At 43.4% G+C, this 26,465-nt stretch overlaps 1 protein-coding gene and 1 pseudogene across 4 annotated transcripts in view; both read right to left on the bottom strand.

Annotated features, from left to right (window-relative positions):
• Window positions 1–26,465, bottom strand: part of LOC115193916 (echinoderm microtubule-associated protein-like 4) — a 108,139-nt gene that overhangs the window by 30,574 nt on the left and 51,100 nt on the right. For 3 of the 4 annotated variants that reach the window (XM_029753064.1, XM_029753065.1, XM_029753067.1), the window contains exons 1-2: window positions 23,040–23,580; window positions 2,763–2,945 (exon numbers count right to left, since the gene is read on the bottom strand). In XM_029753064.1, coding sequence (XP_029608924.1) covers window positions 2,763–2,945; window positions 23,040–23,118 — 262 coding nt within the window. In that variant the 5' untranslated portion in view covers window positions 23,119–23,580. Of the gene's footprint in view, window positions 1–2,762; window positions 2,946–23,039; window positions 23,581–26,465 lie in introns of those variants that run through there. The other variant, XM_029753066.1, reaches the window with a different exon arrangement.
• On the bottom strand, window positions 24,382–24,827 carry LOC115193918 (eukaryotic translation initiation factor 5A-1-like; annotated as a pseudogene).

Raw genomic sequence — 26,465 nt, 5'->3', positions numbered from 1 at the left:
TGTAAATAATCTCAGTAGTTTCTATATTTGGGACTTATTGCCAACTGTCCTGGGCAGTAACCGCTTCCTCTATACATTTTTCACAAGGAGACCAGTTAGATTGCGTCCACATCCCTGCACGCTGATTGGGTTCCTCGGAACCGAAGGGAGTTTTTCCTTTGGCGATCAGATAGCCACGGCCCCGCGAGTAGCTAGGTTCCTCTGAACAGAAGGGAGTTTTTCCTTTGGAGATCAGACAGCCACGGCCCCGCGAGCAGCTAGGTTCCTCTGATCAGAAGGGAGTTTTTCCTTTGGAGATCAGACAGCCACGGCCCCGCGAGCAGCTAGGTTCCTCTGATCAGAAGGGAGTTTTTCCTTTGGAGATCAGACAGGCACGGCCCCGCGAGCAGCTAGGTTCCTCTGAACAGAAGAAACGTAACATTGTGAGTGAGGAGCAGGTGTCAGTGCGTATCTTGTTTTTGGTGGGCTGCGTTCAGCCTGACTACTTCACCAGTAGTGTCAGGTCTGCAACGTTAAAGGGGTATACCAACTACTTTGTACCGGTACTTTTCTTTCGGGTTCTTTTACACTTTCAATTGTGTATTTCTCATTGTGATTTTATAGTGTACTATTCCTGATTAGTATCAGTGAGGTGATAATTATCTGCAAGAGTATACCAGTTTAACTGTATTTACCAACTTTGATAAGGTCTTTTAGATAGATGTTCACCACGGGCAACAGTAACTGGCGACTCATTTCCTGGTGACTCGTTTACGGACAAATATGTTCCACTCATCATTAGTTTATCCACTAACCACTGCATTTAGACTCATTACAGTCCTTTAACGGTTTTGAGAAAAAGTTGTTGTTGCGTTCAAATATCGCCGCACTGTACCCGTCACTGTGTCATCCTGTGAACCCCATCAATGCTGCTCGCAGCTATATTTATGAAACTCATTCTCTTCATGGTGACATATCCTGAATAGGTAGAGAAATGGGGACGGGATCTCTCTTTATCAAGGAGCCATGACTTCCCAGCCAAGACACTTCCCGAAGAGAGAGACTTCCACATGATCATACAGTAATTGGTTTCATTAGAGAAAGTGAAATGTCAGGACAAGGCTGCCCAGTCACCACACACAGATAATGTTCGACTTCCCACAATTAGGTGCACGCACGTGAATGTGCGTGGCCACAAACACACACACAGGCTCACACACACGGGCTCACACACACACGGGCTCGCACACACGGGCGCGCACGCACACACACGGGCGCACACACATGGGCACGCACACACGGGCGCGCACTCACACACACGGGCGCGCACACACACACACACGGGCGCACACACGGAGCGCACACACACGGAGCGCACGCACACGGAGCGCACGCACACAGGGAGCGCACGCACACAGGGAGCGCACGCACACAGGGAGCGCACACACACAGGGAGCGCACACACACAGGGAGCGCACACACACAGGGAGCGCACACACACAGGGAGCGCACACACACAGGGAGCGCACACACACAGGGAGCGCACACACACAGGGAGCGCACACACACAGGGAGCGCACACACACAGGGAGCGCACACACACAGGGAGCGCACACACACAGGGAGCGCACACACACAGGGAGCGCACACACAGACGAGCGCGTGAACACACACACACACACACACAGGCCCAGGAGACAGATGGTCTTATTGTGTGCAGATGGACAGCTCTGGAGTCAGTTAGCCAGGATACGGGTGAGTGGGTGGTGGTTATTACTGAAGCGTGATTACAGAACCCAGACGCTCGCCAATGACTCTGGGCGCGACACATTTTATCGCTCTCCTTCTCTCCTTCTCCCTCTCTCTCTCTCTCTCTGAGAATGTCATCTCTTTCTCTGCCTCTCTCTGAGAGTGCATTCAATCTCCCTCCGTCTTTCTCGCTCCCTCTTTCTCTCTTGCCCAGCCGGGGAATGATATTCCTGACAGGGACAGCCACAGGAATTCCCTCCCCCTGCTGCTGGCTGGGCATATGAGCCTCTACTTTGTCACTGAGCTCAGAGAGGACCTCAGTTTGTTATAGTGTGAGAGAATGGAGCAGGATTTATTCCCCACCGACAGATTTCATTCCCAGTGAGAGACTGGATTGTGATTATGTTTCTGTGTTAGATTGTGATTGAATTGAGTGTGTCAGCACGTGTTGTGAAGGTGTGTGAAGGTAGAATAAGCACGTTCCTTGCTGTGCCTCTCTGGTAGACGGTATTAACCGTGGTATTGCAACACTCCAAACGGGCCCTTCCGCTAGCCCCAAGCACGCGCTCACACACACACGCATAGGCCTACACAGCTGCGATCTGAATGGAAACGTTTTGCACCGGGAGTCAAGGTCGGAGTGAAACTGTTAACAGATCCAGGTTCTGGCGCCGCTCCAGAACTTCCTTTGTGTAAACACAAGCGGAGGAATACAAGATAGCTGACTCTCACAACTACGACCTGGCGAAGAAATCCAAGGGAGAGGGGCCAAACGAGCCATTGGGAAAGTGGAGACGAATGGAATTTACAGTGCTAGAGCGCAGGTATGGTAAGTTGTACAGAAGCGAGTGCAGATGGATTTGACAGTGCACGATCAGCTTATGGCGGAGAGATGATGTTTCAAACTGTCCCGTTGGAGGGTTTCTAGAGGGTTTCAAAAAATGTAGAATCATGAGAGCACATCGGATGGTGACAGTGATGGTGACTGGTGGTTTCGGTGAGAGTTCAGGGGTGGGGGGGGCTGAGGTGATTACCTTTGGCGCTGGTCTGTTTTTTGCCGGTGGCGGCCGTGTCCTCGGAGAGCGCTAGGCGTCGCAGCACGTCGGCCAGCGCCGCCTTCATCACGGTGATCTCATCCTCCTGCTGTTGGACGCGCAGCTCCAACGACGACAGACGATCCTGCACGTCAGACGCACTCGCCGCCGAGATACTGTCATCTACACAGAGAGACAGAGAGACAGAGAGACAGAGAGACAGAGAGACAGAGAGACAGAGAGAGAGAGAGAGAGAGAGAGAGAGAGAGAAGACTGGGTTAGATACTGTAGACAACAAACATTTAGATATCTACCCAGCAAAGAGACCCACGCCCGCAAACACAGAGAAGCATGAACAGTAGGGCTGGGACGATACCCGTATTAAAAACCTGCTGTATGTAAAATATTGCGCGCTATTGTTTGGAGAATAAATTAATGTGACTCTGGATGACAACATAATGATGTTTGTTTCCAACATTAGCGCTGTTTTCTTAATGAAGTTAAATCTGCTTCGTGTTTTGCTTCCTTGCCACGATACTAACGAGCATTAAGATGCTGGTATGTATATATGCACCAAACACACACAGGCTGTGATAAAACTTCCATGGGTGAATTCTGAACACAGGAGTGTGTCACTCTGAACACAGGAGTGTGTAGGCCTACTTGTCGCAAACTGGTGACTTCCCGAAGACCCTACTGTGAAACAGAATGGGAAGTGAGAAAGAGTGCAAAATACAGGCATGATACTGTAAGCAACAGAGCCTACTGGACTCTGATTTCTTACTGGACAGTGTGTGTGTGTGTGTGTGTGTGTGTGTGTGTGTGGGGGGGGGGGGCTCTACCTCTAAATACAGGGCACATGTTCAACTGCTCAAAGTATTTGTGGGTTGGGGCTGCTGCCAAGCCTAGCTGTGGTTTAGGGCCTGATTGCTGGACGGTATGGGGGTAATTTGGCAGTGGAGAGAGTGAGGGGGCCTCAAAGCCAATGTTGGCCTGTTAAAGGGGTGCTGACAAACCCCCCCCCACCTCCCTTTACCCAGAAGACCCCCGTCAGAGGAGTTTGAACCCCCTTCCCACATGACACAAAAAACAAGCATCAGACACACTCACAATTTAAGAGTGGTAAAGAGAAAACAGACACCGGCCTAATAGTTCAGAGCAAACTATTAACAAGTCAAACACATTTCTGTCTAACAGCTCAAGCCATGAGAGCACTTAACCCCGAACTCAAAAGTGGATTATGTTTGTGGCACTAACAGATCAAGCTAACTTTTACTGTAAGCCCAAAGCACAGCTTCTGGCCAACAAAGTTCATGTTTTTTTTTTTCTTCATATTGTGGCTGTAAGGAAATGCCTCACCCCTTGACTATGTGCAGAGAATGATAGTAATATGGCACATGCCTGGGCAACGTAAACAAGCCTGTGCAAGCACACAGTCAAGGGGTGAGGCATTTCCTTACAGCACCGAGAGGTCAGTGAGGGCAGAGGTGGTGAGGCAGTGCCTGATAGCAAGCCCCGGATGGCTGGGCAGCAGTAGACCGGAGGGAGGGAGAGAGGGAGAGAGAGCGCCCAGGGGAAGACTTAACCCACCACTCTCTCACTAAGCACACACACACACACACACCACAAACAACACCACACTACAGAACAATGGGCCTCTGTACACTGAGGAGACCTGAGCCAGGAAAACTAGCCCAGCACAGAACCAATCTACTTCTACAGGGAATGTAAATCAAACACAAAGCCATCAGATAGACAAAGCCAGGGAAATTAGCTCAAAAGGATAACGCCACCACTTTTAACATATGGGTTGTTATTATTTAGTATTTTATTAGGATCCCCATTCGCTGTTGCGAAAGCAGCAGCTACTCTTCCTGGGATCCACGCAAAGCATGAAACATGACGTAATACAGAACATTAATAGATAAGAACAGCTCAAGGACAGAACTGCAACAATTTAAAAAGAAGAAGAAGCGATGCACTCGTAGCCAACGTGTCGAAAGCGTTCTACAGGCATACTGACCAACGTTGACTCCAATTCTTCCCACAGTCGTGTCAAGTTGGACAGATGTCCTTTGGGTGGTGGACTATTCTTGATACACACGGGAAACCGTTGAGCGTGAAAAACCCAGCAGCGTTGCAGTTCTTAATACACTCAAACCGGTGCGCCTGGCACCTCCTACCATACCCCGGTTCAAAATCACTTCAATCTTTTGTCTTGCCCATTCACCCTCTGAATGGCACTCATTCACAATTCATGGCTCAATTGTCTCAAGGCTTTAAAATCCTTCTTTAACCTGTCTCCTCCCCCTTCATCTACACTGACTGAAGTGGATTTAAGAGGTGACATCAATACGGGACAATAGCTTTCACGTGGATTCACCTGATCAGTCTATACATTGGAAAGAGCAGGTGTTCCTTATGTTTTGTACACTCAGTGTATATTTAGATGAAGCTTTGTCTGGGCTTGATAGCCAACTAAGCTGCAGGCTAACTAGGCTGGGCATTGCATCATGGGAGACTAAATATACCCCGGGAATCATATTATGCTGTAGAAGAGGGGAATAGAGAAGTTTCGGCCACACTTTTACTTGACACACAGCGTCATAACACGGTCATAACCATGTCATAACAGCTGACATAAGCTGTCATAATATGGCGATAATACTGTCACGAAACATATTTAGACATGTTATGACATATATTGCTTTATTTTATGGCTGGTTATGACACCTACATAAGAGTGTTAAAGCCCACAAACCCTACCACACATGGCAAAACATTCCATTACACCATAGCCTACTTGTCAACAGTATGTTTGTTATATAACATTTTCTGAAATTGAACATTTTAAAGTATCATTGTAACTGCGCACACATTGTTGTCGGACATGCACCTACCCCAATGCTCTGTTGCTGATGACTGGGATGTATGGAGAAGCATATTTAGCAGCAGGACCAAGACACCTTCTTTGTGACTGATGTCCGACATAAGGGCATGTACGTGATAGGCCTATCTGGCTTATATGATTATGATGGTCATAATGCTTCATGACAGTGTCATAAAGTGTATGTCCTACAAGTTATTTAAAATATGATGAAATGTGACTGTAAAGAATTCATTACAACAACGACAAAGGACTTAAGGAACTAAAGGAAACTTCTTGGCAGGGAAAAAACAAATTTGAATAAATGTGGGTTTTGAGATATCACCAGCCATAAAACTATACAACATATGTCACAACAGGTTGGTCATGACAGTGTTATGACATATGACATGGTTATGACCGTGTCATAACGTGTTATGACGCTGGGTGTCAAGTAATGTGTTACCGAAAGTTTCAAAAGGACAAAAACAAGGATTCGTGCAGCATGACTAACAAAAACAACAAAACATAAAATGGTGTATAATCTCACAGTTGTGCACATACACTAACAGCATAATAACTGGCTAGAAAGTGGTTTAATTGTCCCTTAATAAAAGCCTTAGTACATAACTGTCAATCAACTGACTGTCAGACAGAGGCAGGAAAAGTAGACCATCATAGAGCTAATCTACCAGACCACCATTACAGACTAGCTGAGCGCCGAGCCACCACCCACCGAAACGCCCAACTCAGTGAGTCCAATCAATACACAGGCTCCGGATGTAGTGTCCCGAAGCTAGCAGGTGCCCAGACTCAAACACGCGCGCACACACACACACACACACACACACACACACACACGGTTGTGATAAGAGTTCAGTGGGCGAATCCTAGGCACAGAGGAGCTTTGTCTGTCTCTCGCGGTCTGTCTGATAATACTGTACTGTTAAAACATGTGCCCCTCTCTCCTCGGGTCTCTTGTAATACACAACGTCATGCACATAAAGGACAGACAGTGGTGACTTACAGACAGTGGTGACTTACAGACAGCGGTGACTTACAGACAGCAGGCCTCAGTGTTGGCTGCTTGCCGTGTGAAAGGCTTTGCCTTCATAATACCTCTATCCAGATTTACTGAATCGCTGCTTAGATGTGACACAGGGCTGGGGGAAGCAGCCAGAGGGTCTGTGAGATTGTAGGCTACAGTGTATTCTCTAGCCTTCCTTTGATACTGACTCCTGACTTTGATGTGAAACGAAAGCATGTACTACAGCATATACTACAGCATGTAGTACAGCACTGAGCAGGTGGCACACAACACACATAGAGAGGGAACAACCCCCCTAACACACACAACAACAAAAAACCACGCAGCCAGATTGTTCTAGCAACTTCATTGGGGGGAAGGATGTTTGAAATTCTTTTTACATTTGAATCACAAACCATTTTTGAGAAAATCATGATGAAAGTGGCCATTTTAGTCCCTTTTTAGACCTTTACATGCCTCCTGTAAGACATAATGATCTGTTAATCATACATGATACAGACAACATCTTGGTGTCATTATACTATTTATAGTGTGATTCTGAAATAGATTTCTCACATTTATTTATTCATTTACATTCAATAAAAGTACCCTTTTTGATTTTGTTCATTTTTAAGACATAGAGTATATTACTCCAAACAGTATACACTACAAGTACATAACATTTCCAGAGTGGACTCTACTAATTATGAAGGGATGATACATGTTATGAGTACCACCAACACACTGAATGGGAAAATGGATTCAAAGGAAACTCCCTCTGCTGGTGACTTGCTGAATGTGCAATCCTAAAGGAGGGCTGTGATTGGTTAATAACCTGTAATGTCAATGTCTATGTAGAAAATGGGTCATATCATTAAAAGTACCAGAGAGCCCACTGGAAATTTGACATGTTTTGAAGAGCATATTGTTACGAACAATATGTCTAAATATAAGATCAATCAAAAAGGATCGTTTTTATATATTCATATTTTCAATGTTGAATAAATGAATGTGAACATTTGTTTTTCAGAATCTATACATAGTCCATATGTATGGTTCACAGATCATAGGGTCTTACAGGAGGCATGTATAAAAACCACCTAAAATCGGTAATTTCATCATGATTTACCACCCAAAAATGGTGATACAAATGCAAAAAGCAAGCTAAACATCCTTCTTCTAAATGAAGTTCCTATGTGAGAATTGCCAGAACAATTTGAGATACCAAACATATTTTACACTCCCACTGGCATGGAATCGCCCTACACCCAGACTCTGCTGTCAATCACTGACATCTTGTTAATAACAAAACACCACAGTTACACCAATACCTTTATCAAATATATTTATAGATCAAAGACACAAAGTAGAAATGCAAGACAAAAAAAGGTAGAGAAGTGCCTTGTTGGCTAACTAACTGGATACAAGAAGCAACATATCAGTCACATCGAGTTCACAGTGATGAAACCATGAGCTCATTTGTCCTCCCCGACTCTGCTCTTTTGTTTCTTTCGCCTCAATTTCCCCTCGGCTAAGTCTAGCTTCAATAATGTAATCTTATCATAACCTCTCCACAGCTTGACGAAACGCTCCCTTGAGAAAAGAATACAGTAGAGCTGCACTCTGCAAGGCAACGTTCAGGTGCATGAGTAAGTCAGTGTGTGTGGGGAGGTTGCGTGACTAGGGTACTTGGATTTGTGTAATAGAATATACATCAGACGAGAGGTGGCATTAGGTTACTGTTCGATTGAACGTTAGAATGGGCAAAACGAGTGACCTAAGCGACTTTGAGCGTGGTATGATCGTCGGTGTCAGGCGCACCGGTTCCGGTATCTCAGAAATGTCCTGCCTTCGGTGCTTTTCACGCACAACAGTGTCCAGGGTTTTACCGAGAAAGGTGCAACAAACATCAAATACCAGTCAGTGGCAGCCCTGTGGGCGAAAACAGCTCGTTGGTGAGGTCGAAGGAGAATGGCAAGAATCGTGCTAGCCAACAGGCGGGCCACAAACAGGAAAATAATGGCACCGTACAACAGTGGTGTGCAGAACAGCATCTCAGAACTCACAGCTCGTAAGTGCTTGTCACGGATGGGCTATTGCAGCAGACGACCACACCGGGTTCCACTCCTATCAGCTAAAAACAACAAGAAGCGGCTCCAGTGGGCACAAGTTCACCAATACTGGACAGTTGAGGAGTGGAAAAACATTGCCTGGTCCTACGAATCCCGGTTCCTGTTGCGTCATGCTGATAGTAGAGTCAGGATTTGACGTAAGCAGCATTAGTTCATGGCCCCATCCTGCCTGGTGTCAGCCGTGCAGGCTGGTGGAGGTGGTGTAATGGTGTGGGGAATGTTTTCCTAGCACACGTTAGGTCCCTTGATATTGAGCAATGTTTCCATGCCCCGAAGAATTCAGGCTGTCCTGGAGGCAAAGGGGGTCCCGGTACTGGACGGTGTACCTAATAAACTGTGTATATATGTAATACAATAGGGTAGAGCTTGGTGATAAATTGCCTGAATTAGTGCGATAACGATAAATAGAACGATACGTTTATAACATTAAAAGTGCACTACAGTTTTAATTGATTTATTATCCTTTAAACCAATACAACTAGGGCAGGGCAGTCTATTGTATATAACCGTATCCCAGGGTATTTTTCAAATACTCTTGGTATGATTTTCCAATACCGTAAATAAAATAACTTGTGCACTAGGTAATTGATAAAGCAGTTCGCGTTCATTATTTCGCCCGTTAGATCATTTTTCATTATAAAGTTTACCGGTACTGGTTTCCAAAAACAGTTGTTTGAGGCATTTGTTTACAAAGAAACATAACGAGCAGAACGGGCTTGGTGAGGTGAGTCACTCCTGCGGCAGTGCAACTTAACACTAGAACCGCCATAGGCCAAAAGCCACTGACGTTCGATTTTGTAAATAAATAAAAAATCAGTCCAAATTTTTTAAAAAGGTATGTCCTGACTTTTCATAAAATTTTTGTATTTTACATTGCTTATTTGTCTGATAAGAAAACAGAAAAGTATTGAGCCTTTTTACAGCATTTTTTCCACAACTATTCCGAACTTAAACCGCTAAGAGAATGTGCTGTAGGATGTAGGTACCCAGCCAGACACTAATGCGTCTCTCTGTCCCCACTGAGTGAACAAAAATAAATGGGTGATAATTGTGCCCCTTACTTCATAACTGAATTTAGTGACAATATTAGGCCTATCAGTTGTCAAATTGTACATGAAGAGTTGGGCGCATCTTGTAATTGACAGATGCCGGGAAAGGGGAATCACATTATCAAATCCTCCTTCAGAGTCACATGCAGGTAAAACATTTCGACTTCTATATAGTATCAAAAAGAGTATATTCTGCAGTTTCTATGACACTTACCTTTGTCAAATAAAAGGTGCAGCTCTATTTCCAGATTTCACTTTTTCCAAGAATAACCGTGCTGTCCATGCATTCAGCACGACTGGGAAATGCAACTTTTAAATTGACACATTACCTGTTAGCAAAAGTGTTAGCTAGAGACGATGTGCAGGAGCTTGCAGGGATATGTAGTTTTGGATGTCTAATTTGATGCTAATTAGCATTTTTTCAAATCTGAGAGTAAATAGAGCCGAATATATTGATAAAAGTCGCCTTTTCTTAGAGAGTTTTACACAGTTATCAAAATGTCACGCCAGGGTAAGCCTACACGAATCACAGCCCATATTTTAAGTGTTTCTAAAATCCCCTATGGGAAAAATGAATGGTGGAAAAACGATTGGAACGATTTCCCTGTTTGACCGCTAGGTTTTATGGGTATTATGACTAATACTGTGGTAGTCTATACAGTGTCTGATACAATCAACAAATGACTGTTTTATATCTTGTCATGAATATATTTCCACTAATATTTCTTTAAGGAATTCATCCATTTCTATTGTTCATGCACAAATGAAGTTGATCAAACGGATTACACTGTAATGTTTTTATTGCAAGGGAAACGAAAATAGGCTAATAGGCCTATGTTTTTTCTAGGACTTCGTAGAATTATACAAAACATATCCTTGACTCTAACAAATAACTATTATTTTTATTAATATATTTCCACTAATATTTCTTCAAGCAATTAATCCTTTACAAAAGTTGATGCACTATGTATCAAGTGCTGGTGCTTATGATTGCGCACCTTGCGGGTTGATATGCATCGGATGCATATGCTAAAGGTAAACAACCCAGAAACATTCTCTAGCGGGTACTTATAGGCTGAAAGGCCAGGTGGTTCTAGTGTTTAGTGAGGTGATCAAGTTACACTTATGAAATTCAATAGGCTACTAATGTTTGCCAGCCATATATATACACACATATATACAGTTGAAGTCGGAAGTTTACATACACCTTAGCCAAAAACATTTACACTCAGTTTTTCACAATTCCTGATGTTTTATCCTGATAAAATTCCCTGTCTTAGGTCAGTTAGGATCACAACTTTATTTTAAGAATGTGAAATGTCAGAATAATAGCAGAGAGAATGATTTCTTTCAGATTTGTTTTCTTTCATCACATTCGCAGGGGGTCAGAAGTTTACATACACTCAATTAGTATTTGGCAGCATTACCTGCAAATTGTTTAACTTGGGTCAAGTGTTTCGGGTAGCCTTCCACAAGCTTCCCAAAATAAGTTGGGTGAATTTTGGCACATTCCTCCTGACAGATTTCTAGGCCTCCTTGCTCGCACACGCTTTTTCAGTTCTGCCCACATATTTTCTATAGGATTGAGGTCAGGACTTTGTGATGGCCACTTCAATACCATGACTTTGTTGTCCATAAGCCATTTTGCCACAACTTTGGAAGTATGCTTGGGGTCATTGTCCATTTGGAAAACCCATTTGCGACCAAGCTTTAACTTCCTGACTGATGTCTTGAGATGTTGCTTCAACATATCCACATAATTGTCCTCCCTCATGATTCCATATATTTTGTGAAGTGCACCAGTCCCTCCTGCAGCAAAGCACCCCCACAAAATGATGCTGCCACCCCCGTGCGGCACGGTTGGGATGGTGTTCTTCGGCTTGCAAGCCTCCCCCTTTTTCCTCCAAACATAACAATGGCCATTATGGCCAAACAGTTTTATTTTTGTTTCATCAGACCAGAGGACTTTTCTCTAAAAAGTACAATCTTTGTCTCCATGTGCAGTTGCAAACCGTAGTCTGGCTTTTTCATGGCGGTTTTGGAGCAGTGGCTTCTTCCTTGCTGAGCGTCCTTTCAGGTTATGTCGGACTCGTTTTACTGTGGATATAGATACTTGTACCCGTTTCGTCCAGCATCTTCACAAGGTCCTTTGCTGCTGTTCTGGGATTGATTTGCACTTTTCACACCAAAGTACGTTCATCTCTAGGAGACAGAACGCGTCTCCTTCCTGAGCGGAATGACGGCTGCGTGGTCCCATGGTGTTTATACTTGCGTACTATTGTTTGTACAGATGAACGTGGTACCTTCAGGCGTTTGGAAATTGCTCCCAAGGATGAACCAGACTTGTGGAGGTCTACAATTTTTTTTTGAGGTCTTGGCTGATTTCTTTTGATTTTCCCATGATTTCAAGCAAAGAGGCACTGAGTTTGAAGGTACACCTTGAAATACATCCATAGGTACACCTCCAATTGACTCAAATGATGTCAATTAGCCTATCAGAAGCTTCTAAAGCCATGACATCATTTTCTGGAATTTTCCAAGCTGTTTAAAGGCACAGTCAACTTAGTGTATGTAAACTTCTGACCCCCTGGAATTGTGATACAGTGAATTATAAGTGAAATAATCTGTCTGTAAACAATTGTTGGAAAAATTAAAAGTAGATGTCCTAACCGACATGCCAAACTATAGTCTGTTAACAAGAAATTAGTGGAGTGGTTGAAAAATTAGTTTTAATGACTCCAACCTAAGTGTATGTAAACTTCTGACTTCAACTGTATGTATGTATGTATGTGTATATATATATATATATCTCTTATAACTATTAACTTAAATAGCTAAGAAATTCTCTCCAGCTGGGTTTTACTAACTTGCTAACGTTAGCTAAGTGGCTAACGTTAGCTTGCAAGATAAAGCTTATTGTAACAGCAGCAGAGACAACCCCTTTCTGGATTAAGAGCACTGCTGTCTAATATATGTATTGTGTGTGCCGCACACTGGGTTTTGAAATAGCTACTTGCATAACTTTATGAGCTGGGTTGTCCGTCTTAGTAAATGTTCACATGCGCTCGTTAGCATTTACCTAGCAACCAACCATGGGAATTGCTTAGTACTTGTTAGCATTCCGCTAACTGAGATTTTTGGGTCATTTTTTGGGTGTGTGTAAAAAAATAAATAGCCGGTGACATTGTATATCCCAGGGAGGCACAGACACGGTATGAAGGGAGGTAAATCTAGATACCGCCAAACCCTAAGTACTACTAGTTTGATGGTTGTAGCCATTAATTGTTCCATTAACAATCACCCATATTAGCAAACGTATTTCATTTCAAACATAACAATTCCTCTAGCATAGGCTACTGCAAAATGCCCGTGATAAGTGATTGGTATGGCCGGTGTCGATTCATTTTGGTTTATCGTCCCAGCTGTAAAATAGGACACAATGTATAGGATGGGCTGAATTTGCATTCATTGACACAGAACGTTTTTAAGGCCCTGTGTGAACCCCCAGCCTAGCCTGGGAAGGAGGAAACCCTGAGAATTACTCAGGAAGAGATATGGTGTAAGAGGCCGGATGTGAATGGTGATATCCTTCTCGGTAATAGATGCCACAATCTACTGTGTAACCCACTCCAGCACGATAACACACTTGTTGTTATCATTAGAGCATTGCAAAAACTCTAAAGACTGATTGGAGGATAAGTAGACTATTACCCAACACCCTGTCAAAACATATCGTAGAGAAAATGTGCAATTCAAAACCTGACTCCTCTGCCTCTGCTACCTATCCTGTTGTAGTCTGTGTGTTGAGAACACATTTGGTGTTCTCAAGTCATGTGAAAGTGATTACTGAGTAATAAGCACATGAGAAGTGAGTAATTGCACTTCCGAATATCTTTGTGAATGTTTTCTGTGGGATGATATGTTCAGTGTGTGAGTGTGGAAAGTTGTTTAGAGGCTGAGGGACTAGAGAGAACAGATGCTGCTAAAGGACAAGGACACTAGCTGGGACCTGCTGGAAGTGGCGTCACAAAAGGAAGTGAGGACACGCAGGAAGTGAGATCACACAGGCTACAATCAAAGCTGGAGAAAGAAGGAGAAGAGTGAAGCAATCAGCAGTCTGAAATAATGATTTCTTAAGAGGGAGCATAATCACAAGACACACATCCTGTCAAACAGGAAGCAACACTATACAATTAATCAGAGTTGTTTTGGTTTGAACACTGAATGGCTGCTCGAATGGTTGGTTTTGACACTAACAACCAACCAGGGTCTTTCCAATGCTTGCCTCACTACTGATGCCTTCCTCAACTACTCTGTGTTTCCAGACATGCTCCAGGGCCCACATTCAAAAACTGTAGGAGTGCTGATCTAGGATCAGCCCCCTCCCGTCCATATAATCGTATTGATAATTATCTAAAATGCTAAACTTATTCTATATCAGCATTTATAAACTGAGACACTTCATGAACACGGACTTATGAAGATGGTCTCCCTCTAACTGAGTAAGCCTGTATTTATCCATGTTAGCCCCATTGACAGGAGGTTTAATACAGCTCAACACTTCACCCAGGATGTCATCATCTCCAGTTAAGGATCTTACTGGGAAGACTGGTTCCGGTTGGCTCCAGCTGCACATACTGACTTTGCAGGGTAAAGGGTCATGACATCTGCTCTCTCCCAGCCCAGGTCGCCGTCCTGTCAGTGTTTGACAAACAGGTTGCTACTGGAGGTACACACTCGTCTCCCTCGACCTCCCCTTCTTAATGAAGGAGGCACAGCAATGCTGTATTTACATATTGTAATGGAATTATGTGTGCTTCTGTCCCCTGGGGTATATCTGCAAGAGTACAGACACACACACACAGTGTGTGTTAAGACAGTGGCAGAGATCAGTACCAGTTCTAAAAATGGGACTGGGTTAGAGAAACCACACTAGACTCATGCATTCACACGCACACACAGGAGCCATTTCAGGCTTATTTCCTGTCCTCACACACTCTGGAGGCCTGGTTATTCAGATTTATTACAGCAACTCCCTCCATCAATACTTAATCACCATTACTGATGCCCGGTCTGTAGTATCTAATCCTGTTAATGAACAAAGACACTCTCTCTCTCACACTCACACACACACACACACACACACACACACACACACACACACACACACACACACACACACACACACACACAAGGAGAGGCAATAGAAGTGTTGAAAAAAAAGCACAAATATTTCACCTTTATTTAACTAGGCAAGTCAGTAACAAACAAATTCTTATTTACAATGATGGCCTACTGGGGAACAGATTTTTACCTTGTCAGCTTGGGGATTTGATCCAGCAACCTTTTGGTTACTGGCCCAACGCTCTAAGCACTAGGCTACCTGCCCCACCTGGCCAAACCCTCCCCTAACCCGGACTCCCATCACGGCCGGTTGTGATACAGCCCGGGATCAAACCCAGGTCTGTAGTTACGCATTCCATTACTGCGATGCAATGCCTTAGACCACTGCGCCACTCTGGAGGCCTTGTGTGAAAGCATAGTATCATGTGTAATGTACTGATTTATGACCCCAGTCTCCGGCAGTATATAGTGTCACACTAAGCAAAAAAAGACGCATGCAAAAACACAGACAAGCTAGCACGCACGCACGTACGTACACACACACTGAAGTCTGAGGTTTTAGCCTCCATAATGAAATGTGGAGCACAGCCATGCTTTGACAAAGTCTATCATCAATCTCCTCTCATCTCTCACTCTCCTGCACTTAGTCAGTTCCTATAAGCCTTGCCACTTGCTCTCTCACACTTATGTTTGGATGGTATCCATTGATGACCGTGATCAAAAACGTCTTCTTTTTGCAAACTAACTCAATGCTATGTGTATGAGCAAACAAACAAAAAAACATCTGTCTGCCATTTTATGAATTTATTTTTGCTGGGTGTGCATAAATCAACTGTATGGGCAAGTACAGTGCCTTCGGAAAGTATTCAAACCCCTTGACTTTTTCCAAATGTTGTTAGGTTACAGCCTTATTCTAAAATGTATTAAAAAGTTGTTTTCCCCCTCATCAATTTACACACAATACCCCATATTGACGAAGCAAAAACAGGTTTTTAGAACAGGAAATATCACATTTACGTAATTATTCAGACTCTTTACTTAGTCCTTTGTTGAAGCACCTTTGGCAGCAATTACAGCCTTGAGTCTTCTTGGGTATGACGCTACAAGTTTGGCACACCTGTATTTGGGGAGTTTATCCCATTCTTCTCTGCAGATCCTCTTGTACTGTTGGAAGGTAAACCATCACCCAGTCTGAAGTTCTGTGCACTCTGGAGCAGGTATTCTTCAAGGATCTCTCTCTAATTTGCGCCGTTCATCTTTGCCTCAATCCTGACTAGTCTCCCAGTCCCTGCCGCTGAAAAACACCCCGACAGCATGATGCTGCCACCACCATGCTTCGCCGTAAGGATGTTGCCAGGTTTTGCCCAAAAACGACGATTGGCATTCAGGCCAAAGAGTTGAAACTTGGCTTCATATGACCAGAGAATCTTGTTTCTCATGCTCTGAGAGTCTTTAGGTGCCTTTTGGCAAACTCCAAGCAGGCTGTCATGTGCCTTTTACTGAGGAGTGGCTTCCATCTGGCCACTCTCCCATAAAGGCCTGATTGGTGGAGTGCTGCAGAGTGTGAGTGTGCTGCAGCAGTGCTGCATGGTTGTCCTTCTGGAAGGTTCTCCCATCTCACAGAGGAACTCTGGAACTCTGTCAGAGTGACCATCAGGTTCTTGATCGCCTCTCCGATTGCTCAGTTTTGCCGGGCTGCCAGCTCTAAGAAGAGTCTTCGTCCATTTAAGAATGATGGAGGCCACTGTGTTCTTGGGGACCTTCAATGCTGCAGACATTCTTTGGTACCCTTGCCCAGATCTGTGCTTCGACACAATCCTGTCTCAGAGCTATAAGGACAATTCCTTCGACCTCATGGCTTGGTTTTTGCTCTGACATGCACCGTCAACTGTGGGACCTTATATAGACAGGTGTGTGCCTTTCCAAATCATGTCCGATCAATTGAATTTACCACAGGTGGACTCCAATTAAGTTATAGAAACACCTCAAGGATGATCAATGGAAACAGGATGCACCTGAGCTCAATTTCGAGTCTCATAGCAAAGAGTCTGAATACTTACGTAAATAATGTATCTGTTTTTTTCTTTTAATGCATTTGCAAAAATGTCTAAAAACCTGTTTCGCTTTGTCAATATGGGGTATTGTGTGTAGATTGCTGATGATAATAAAAAATATATATATTTTAGAATAAGGCTGTAACGTTACAAAATGTGGAAAAAGTGAAGGGGTCTGAATACTTTCCGAAGGCAATGTATGTGTGTACACAACAGTGTATATGTACAAGAGTGTGTGTGTATAAGTGGCGTGTTAATCGTAATGGTGCTCAGATTCCTGCGGGCTGCTCGTAGGGGCTTTAAATTGTTTTCTGCATGCGGCAACATGTTTGTTGTAAGACATTAGGCTGTGCGGCCAGGCCAAGTGTGTGTGTGGGGAGAGGGGGGAGAGAGAGAGAGAGCGAGAGATCGAGAGAGAGAGTGACAGAAGCAGGGATCTGATGATGGATGAGATTGGATTAGCAGAGAGAAGCTGCACACACAGCCCAGCGCTCAACTGTAATTTACAACTCTATCACTGTAATACACACTGTGTTACTAAAGACACACGTTACAGCCTTGTCAAAGGACACTGCACATTCACTATGCACCTACATACTTCACGGCTCGATCAGAAAATACTATACACTCGCTAGTCGCCATAAACACACACTTTACAGCTCTTTCAGTGCACAAACACAAACACACACTGGAGAAAGAACTGTAAAGCTCGAATCAGGCCATCTGTGAATGCTCTCAGAGTGGTGATTCTCCCAGATGGCAGAGAGCCTAACACACAGCACCTCCTGCTCTATTAAACCCTAACTCTTATACACCACACAGATACACACACACAGTGTGTGTGTGTGTGTGTGTGTCTATAGACCTGTATCTGCATATGTCAGAACATATGTCTGCCTATTAGTATGCATGTGTAAATCTGTGTATATGATAGAGTGAGGGGAGAAGAGAGAAAGACTGTCTGTAATTGTTGACTGCCTTTGTGTTTTCTCCTGCCTCTCACTCAACACCACTATTTTTCTTTCATTTATTTTTGTTTGTCTTTAATTTGAGGAGGGTGTGTGCTTTGAAGGAAGGTGGCATGGGGAGGGGGGTATGAAGAGCGAGAGAGCGAGATCATTTGCCCAAATGAAGTGTTCTAACATCTCCCACAGCCCTAAAGGCATCCACCTGCTTCCAAATCCAAAACACTTAGTAACAGTTTGTGCATATATTATGACAACTTTTTGTGCCGTTTTTGTTCGTTTTGGTCTTCGGCAGTTTCTTTTAGGACTGTTCGTGCACACAAAATGTTTTCTTGAGGCGAGCCGAAGTCTGTAGCTGAAGTCTACACTAGGGATGCACGATATATCAGTGAACATATCGGAATAGGCCGATATTAGGTAAAAATGCCAACGTCGGCATCGGCCCGATGTCTATTTTAACGGCGATGTGCAAAACTGATGTCAAAGCTGACGTGCATACCAATATAATGTAGGTAGATGCAGCATTCCTAACCTAGCCCACAATGTCTGCTGTGTGGATCGAGCAGTCAACAAGTCGAGCAGTCATTTGAAAGAGTAAGAAAACTTCAGCCAGACAACTCAAAGGTCGAAATCCATTAACGCCAAGATAATGGAATTCATTGCCCTTGACAATCAACCGTTCTTTGTCGTGGGTGATGTTGGCTTTCGCCGACTGGTAGAGCAACAGTACACACGTGCGAGTGCACCAAGTGTGCTATTCTTCAGATGTTGCCCTACCGGAGTTACACAGTAATAGCGTCACTGCTATTAGCTTCACAACTGACATTTGGACCAGCGATATCAGCCCCATGAGCATGTGGAGTCTGACAGCACAGTGAGTTGTCAAGGATTTCGTACTGAGGAAAGTTGTATTGCATGCTCATAAATGTGCTGGTTGTCATACCGCTGCTTCCATTTCAATGGCATTTGAGAGCATGTTTGAAACTTGGAAACGTGAACACACTAGCTAGCTCCATTCGAACAACTGACTCGAGAAATAAGCTCATCAACTGCGCCTGCAGCAGACGTGATACCCTCTGTCATGGCATCGAAACACCTGCTCCACAAAACTGCCGACACAGGCTGTGAACAGGCGATTCGGTGGCATTCTCTCTTTACTGTGTCGCCACCATGCTCGACGCTAGGTACAAGGACCGTTACTTCGATGCAGATAAGAAACAGGGTTTACGTGAAATGTTACAGACCCAGCTGGACAAGATGGAAACGGACACAGTGACAGTGCGCACCAAGGAAGAGGCCACGGACAGACAGAGCTGAAACTCCACTGCTTGACATGTATGATGAAATCCTGGTTGAGAATGAAACGACTGAACAAATGAACAACGAAACAGCACAGCAAGTAAGTGAAAGAAATAGGTTTTGATTATGTTTTACGGGTAACGGGGACATGCGTAAATACCAACAAAATAACTTTTTGGTCAGTGTGGTGTGGTGTAGAGGTTGACCGATTATGATCTTTCCACACCGATTATTGGAGGACCAAAAAAAAAGCTGATACCGATTAAAATCGGCAGATTTATATATATTTGCAATAATGACAATTACAACAATACTGAATGAACAATGAACCCTTTTAACTTAATATAATACATAAATAAAATCTATTTAGTCTCAAATAAATAAAGAAACATGTTCAATTTGGTTTAAATAATGCAAAAACAAAGTGCTGGAGAAGAAAGTAAAAGTGTAATGCCATGTAAAAAAGCTAAAAAGTTCCTTGCTCAGAACATGAGAACATATGAAAGCTGGTGGTTCAATATTCCCAGTTCTTCAATATTCCCAGTTAAGAAGTTTTAGGTCGTAGTTATTATAGGAATTATGACGCGTCGACTATTTCTCTCTATACCATTGGTATTTCATATACATTTGCCTATTGGATGTTCTTATTGGCACTTTAGTATTGCCAGCCTAATCTCGGGAGTTGATAGGCTTGAAGTCATGAACAGCGCTGTTCCTCAAGCATTGATAAGAGCTGCTCGCAAACGCAGGAAAGTGCTGTTTAGTGTTGAGTCAATTGGAGGTGTACCTGTGGATGTATTTCAAGGCCTACCTTCAAACTCAGTGCCTTTTTGCTTGACATCATGGGAAAATCCAAAGAAATCAGCCAAGACCTCCGAAAAAAAATTGTAGACCTCCACAAGTCTGGTTCATCCTTGGGAGCAATTTCCAAATGCCTGAAGGTACCACGTTCATCTGTACCAAAAATAGTACGCAAGTATAAACACCATGGGACGACGCAACCGTCATACGGCTCATGAAGGGGACGCGTTCTGTCTCCTAGAGATGAACGTACTTTGGTGCGAAATGTGCAAATCAATCCCAGAAGAACAGCAAAGGACCTTGTGAAGATGCTGGAGGAAACAGGTACAAAAGTATCCATATCCACAGTAAAACGAGTCCTATATCGACATAACCTTAAAAGCCGCTCAGCAAGGAAGAAGCCACTGCTTCAAAACCGCCATAAAAAAGCCAGACTACGGTTTGCAACTGCACATGGGGACAAAGATCGTACTTTTTGGAGAAAAGTCCTCTGGTCTGATCAAACAAAAAATAGAACTGTTTGTCCATAATGACCATCGTTATGTTTTGAGGAAAAAGCGGGAGGCTTGCAAGCCGAAGAACCCCATCCCAACTGTGAAGCACGGAGGTGGCAGCATCATGTTGTGGGGGTGCTTTGGTGTAGGAGGGACTGGTGCACTTCACAAAATAGATGGCATCATGAGGGAGGACAATTATGTGGATATATTGAAGCAACATCTCAAAAAATCAGTCAGGTAGATAAGGCTACACCAGCTCTGTCAGGAGGAATGGGCCAAAATTCACCCAACTTATTGTGGAAGCTTGTGGAAGGCTACCCGAAACGTTTGACCCAAGTTAAACAATTTAAAGGCAATTCTACCAAATATCCTATTGAGTGCATGTAAACTTCTGACCCACTGGGAATGTGATGAAAGAAATAAAAGCTGAAATAAATCATTCTCTATACTATTATTCTGACATTTCACATTCTTAAAATAAAGTGGTGATCCTAACTGACCTAAGACAAGGACTTTTTACTAGGATTAAATGTCAGGAATTGTGAAAAACTGAGTTTAAATGTATTTGGCTAAGGTGTATGTAAAGTTCCAACTTCAACTCTATATATACACAGTAACAGTCAAACGTTTTATAATACCTAATCATTCAAGGGTTTTTCCCTTATTGTTACTATTTTATACATTGTAGAATAATAGCGAAGATATCAAAACTATGAAATAACATATGGAATCATGTAGTAACCAAAAAAGTGTTTGAGAAATCAAAATATTTTTTATATTTGAGATTCTTCAAAGTAGCCACCCTTTGTCTTGATGACAGCTTTGCACACTTTTTTGGTTCCTACATGATTCCATGTGTTATTTCGTAGTGTTGATGTCTTCATTATTATTCTACAATGTAGAAAATAGTACAAATAAAGAAAAACCCTTGAATGAGTTTGTGTCCAAACTTATGACCGGTACTGTATATATATAATTTATAAGTCAAAAAACGGATGTAACAAATACAGATTGCCCCTTTAAGTCTATCAAAAGTGTGCGAGTTTGAGCATGTGTCCATTAGGCCTATTGATTTTATCAGCAGGAATTAGATTGAGCAATAAAAGCCACACTTTTATTCCATAGGATGGGATCCGCACTATGCAGCTGTTTCAAGTGAGCATTTTTCACTGGCTGTCCACTGCTTTTAAAAACAATGATTGATAGGCAGCTTAAACTTCTTGAATTCAACCATTGGTTTCAAATACACATTTAGATTTGTGAACAGCCATCCACAACAACCACAATCCGCAAATAGCTAAATGAGAGAGCAGCAGTGTGGTTCACATCAATGCGCTGTGTAAATATCAATAATAACTGATATCCGTATCGCCGTAGACTACACCACTGCTGTCATCCTTAACTCCAAGCATTTATTCAAGTTGGATAATCTTAGGATGCCGACAGCAGTCGCACCATTGGAAGACATAGCATGGACTGTAGCCTAAAAAATCCGATTTATTCCTGCTCTTTCCCGCGATCCATCAAACACATTTGGTGTGTCATCATAGTGGTCTCTGACTTGTGGTCAGACACACTCAGGTGGAACAAACTTAAACTTGCACTTTTTTTCAAAGCTGATTGAATGTCATTGAGAAAACATCCTTTCTGAATTTAAAAGTAATCCTCGAAGTAATTATCTAGTTTTTCAAAAGTATCTAATCCGATTCCGATATTTTTTGCTGGTGACGGATTAAAGTTACCGTTTTTTTTGTAATCCCTTACATGTAATCCGTTACTCCCCAAACCTGGACACACCGCTATGAACTATGACACTCCCCTCCTTCTCTCTACCTAACTCAGTCACACTCCATCTACAGCCACGTGCTCTCTCACTCTCTCACTCTTCTCTCTCGGATTCATATCCTCCCTGCTATAAAGACAGACATCTAGATGGCTCTACTTCCTCAGACCTGTCCTCAGTCAATCAGAAGCAGTCTCACTGGGGGGGTGCTCTCTGAATAATTAGTGAATGGACTGGAGAAAAGTCATACTGGTCCCAAACACAGACAATCGGGGGTGCAGAGGTAATCGTATGAATGAGCAGCTGGTCACGCAGACCGGTAAACAGCCGCACACACAGGGGAACTACAGCGGGTTGTGAAATGGGCTATTCTCTTTCACAGTAATCTACAACTATCTACCTACCTACTTCTATAGTTTCACTATGACTCACACAAGCTAAGAAAGTCATAAAGGTATTGTCTGTTAAAACCACTTGCATGTAATTTCTGGTAAACCACACAGATGGTATTGCAGTAGAGAGATTCTGCAGCAAACTCCACTTCAAGTGCATAGCTGGGGGAAACCCCATAGAGTGCACACGCCAATGAACCACATGGAGCTGGCACACCATTAACCTCCAAACATCTCTCTCTGGAATAGTACTGAAAGCAATTCTACGGTTATAGTACAGTACATTACCGGTGCAGTGGTTGTTGAGCAAGGCGCTGGTGGTTGTAGAGCTGCATGCTGGGGCCACAGACAACAAGCCCTCCTCCATTCTCCTCTCACTGCAGACACACACACACCCGCAGACGGATACACACACCTCTCCCTTGACAAGATCCAGGCAGCTTCCTGCCTTTTTTTTACTGTCCGAGAGTGTGTGAGTGAGTACCCTTGCCTCGCTGCTACACGCCTGCTGTGTTTGTGACTGTGTATACGTGTGTGCGTGGTAGACTATTCTTCTCGTCGTCTCAGGCAGTCCTGTTTTTCCTCGCTCGCTCTCTTTTTCTAGAGTCTATTTCCTTTCCTTCTTCTTTTCAATCTGGTTCTAGTCTTCCTCGACTGCAGTCAGAAGGATTCCTGGTTGTCTGTGTGCAAACAGAATGCTTTTAGTCTCCCCCTATTTCTCTCTCGTTTGTGTCTGCTCTCTCTGGCATACACTCACACACAGTGCCACCGCTGCACGCTCACACAAAGCCCAGAGCGAGTGAGAGAGTGAGGCAGGAGGAGGAGATCAAGATTTTAAAACAAAAATCCTTGGCTGGCTCAGGGAGTGGCTAAAGCCGAGCTGCGCTGCTGCTGTTGGCTCACAGAGCTTTAACCCCTGGAATGCCGACAGCAATAAGGCTCCTGTCAACATAGAGAGAGAACGAGGAAGAGGAGGAAGAAAGAGGGGGAGGGGAGAGCGCGTAGAGGTGACATTATAGCGCGAAGAGAATAGTTCCTGCTCCACTTGCTCATTGATTTCTACAGCTGTCTGGGCTGCATCGTTAGGTCTCCAAACATGCCGACTGCGAAGCTGTTAGTCACCAAAAAACGTTATTCATTCATGTCGCCCTCGCCACCAAAAACACGTTCATTAGATTTCAGAGAGACAAAGTCAGAATCCTTTCAAATAATATATTATTATTATTCTTATTTGTTGTTGTTGTTGTTCTGGATTATTATCATTATTTTAAACATTCAGGGATGTATGTGGTAAGACCAAGACATCTCGAAGCCAAAAATAAAGAGGATTGAGGAAGAAGTTCAAACAAAAAAAAGAAAATCATTATTTTCAAAAGTACTTTTCTTTATTTAGTAGACTATGTATAACTAAACAAAATCTTTGTGATCCAGCAGAATGCCATCCAACACAGCGAACGAGCCACGATAACGGTGGAACAGTCCGGCACAGCGTCGGAGAGAGAAACTAAAAAAAACAAATAATCAAAACAGAATGATAGAGGCTTTCTGTGAAGGCCGTCGCTAATAGAACCAATTCGAATGCTAGAACCTGATTGTGGGTGGAGTTTTTTACTTGGGCTGTCAAGCCCTTCTATTTGCCGGTCATTTTAACTGCCACCGCATACTCCTCCCCCATAGCGGACAGCACCGAGACCATAATATCCTCAGAGGTGGCAAACCTCTGCTCTATTTCCTTGCCCTGGTTTGAATCACTCGCCATTGTCACTCATGAGGGACATGAACCCATCAGTGATGTTCAACAGCTGGAAATCGGTCCTCTTGATGTGGGGCCACATCCATGTTGTGGGTGGAGGGACACAAGTCCTCATACTTCTTGTTGGTGAAGATGTCAATGCCCATCATGTTAACCTTGGCGTGTCCGTGCTTTCCGGTCTTGGAGGTGGACATTTCCACAATCTTGCAGGGGTGGCCCATCAGCAGCACAAAACGCTTCTTTCACAGGGCAGGGCATTGCATAGGAATGGGGGTGGAGGCACCAGAATCTCCAGTGGTGAAGTCAAGTTTGGGGTTTGCCATGGTGTGACAGATTAAGAGCACTTCCAAGAGAAAGAGGAACGGGACTGCGCAAGCGTGGCCAACTTTACTCGCAAAGTCAGATTACACAGCTACGATCTGCCTCACAAATTATGTCATTACTATCTTAAAGAGACAGCGCACAATTTAATAAAAAGAGATTGCTTCCTCTATGCAAATGTTGTTGATCAGTACAATAAAATAATATGTTCTCCTAGAGTTGCCAATAAAATAAGTCCTAAATAGAAGGGATTGTTTGTCATCTGTAGCCCCATGATATCAACAAAAACAAGCTCAACTCAATGCATGCACACGCGCCTTTTGAATAACATCCATTCATCTGTATTGTTTACGTTTCAGTCATTTAGCAGACGCTCTTATCCAGAGCAACTTCCAGTAGTAAATGCATACATTTCATATTTTTTTCTTCTTCTCCGTACTGGTCCCCCATGGGAATCGAACCCACAACCCTGGTGTTGCAAACACCATGCTCTACCAACTGAGCCACACGGGACATTGTGAAGAGTCCTAGGCTACATTTTGATTTACCCAGTTTATCAATAGACATGTACCTTTCAAATAAATGATGACCATTGTTTTTTTGTAGTTCGACTGATAAAAACAAAGTCAAATTGACCGTATGATTGATTCATTAATGCATACATTGCTGTCTCAAAAGCATTGACATAAAAATGTTCAAATGTGATGATATTGAACTCAAAAGATGGCCAACGATTGAACAGAGCAGTAAGCGGAGCTTGTCTGGATCAAGTTCCGTTCTGGGACTTTAGCTAATACTTGTTCTTTTGTGGTATCGTTTTGGAATCGAGTATCATGATGGTGTCGAGCATCACGATACTAAACCTGGTGTCGAAGTCAGAATTCCCGTATCGTGACAACACGAATACTTACGTCGAGGTTATAACATCACTAGAATTGATTTATTTATTTTACCTTGATTTAACTAGGCAAGTCAGTTAAGAACAAATTCTTATTTTCAATGACGGCCTAGGAACAGTGGGTTAACTGCCTTGTTCAGGGGCAGAACGACAAATTTGCACCTTGTCAGCTCGGGGATTTGAACTTGCAACCTTTCGGTTACTAGCCCAACGCTCTAATATAGCGTTGTTGTGAAAAATATAAATGTTCCTTGTTGAAAAAAAAATACATTTTAACTGTCTAATCTAAACTCCATGATCAGCACCTGGTCTGGTCGAAATTAAACCCACTGTTCCACACGGCTGCAGGAGCACACCCAAAACACTGGGCCTGAGGGGGAGACAGAGAGCACAATGGTAGAAATACACATTCCGTAAAAACACCCATTCTCACTAAGATTTTAGCAATGTTTGGATGGAACAGCGCACAGTATGTACGTAGATAGGTATTCTGTTGACGTGCGCGAGGCTCTTTAAGACCGCAGGCTACTCCTGCTGGATACTTAGCAGACGGTTGAAACTGGACCCTCTTCCCTCGGTTAGTATTATTTTTGGAAATCTGAGACTCAGAGGGAGAGCAGGTCCCAGCCGATGGCAGGGATTTCAACCAGAGAGAACCATTTTACTCTCCACTGTTTGAGAAAGACAGAGAAAGCGAGCAAGCGAGAGAGAAAGATCGAGAAAGGGAGCGAGCGAGACAGCG

The sequence above is a fragment of the Salmo trutta genome, chromosome 5, assembly GCF_901001165.1.
Source record: "Salmo trutta chromosome 5, fSalTru1.1, whole genome shotgun sequence".
NCBI classification, from domain to species: Eukaryota; Metazoa; Chordata; class Actinopteri; order Salmoniformes; family Salmonidae; genus Salmo; species Salmo trutta.
This window is presented reverse-complemented; position numbering and strand designations above follow the sequence as displayed.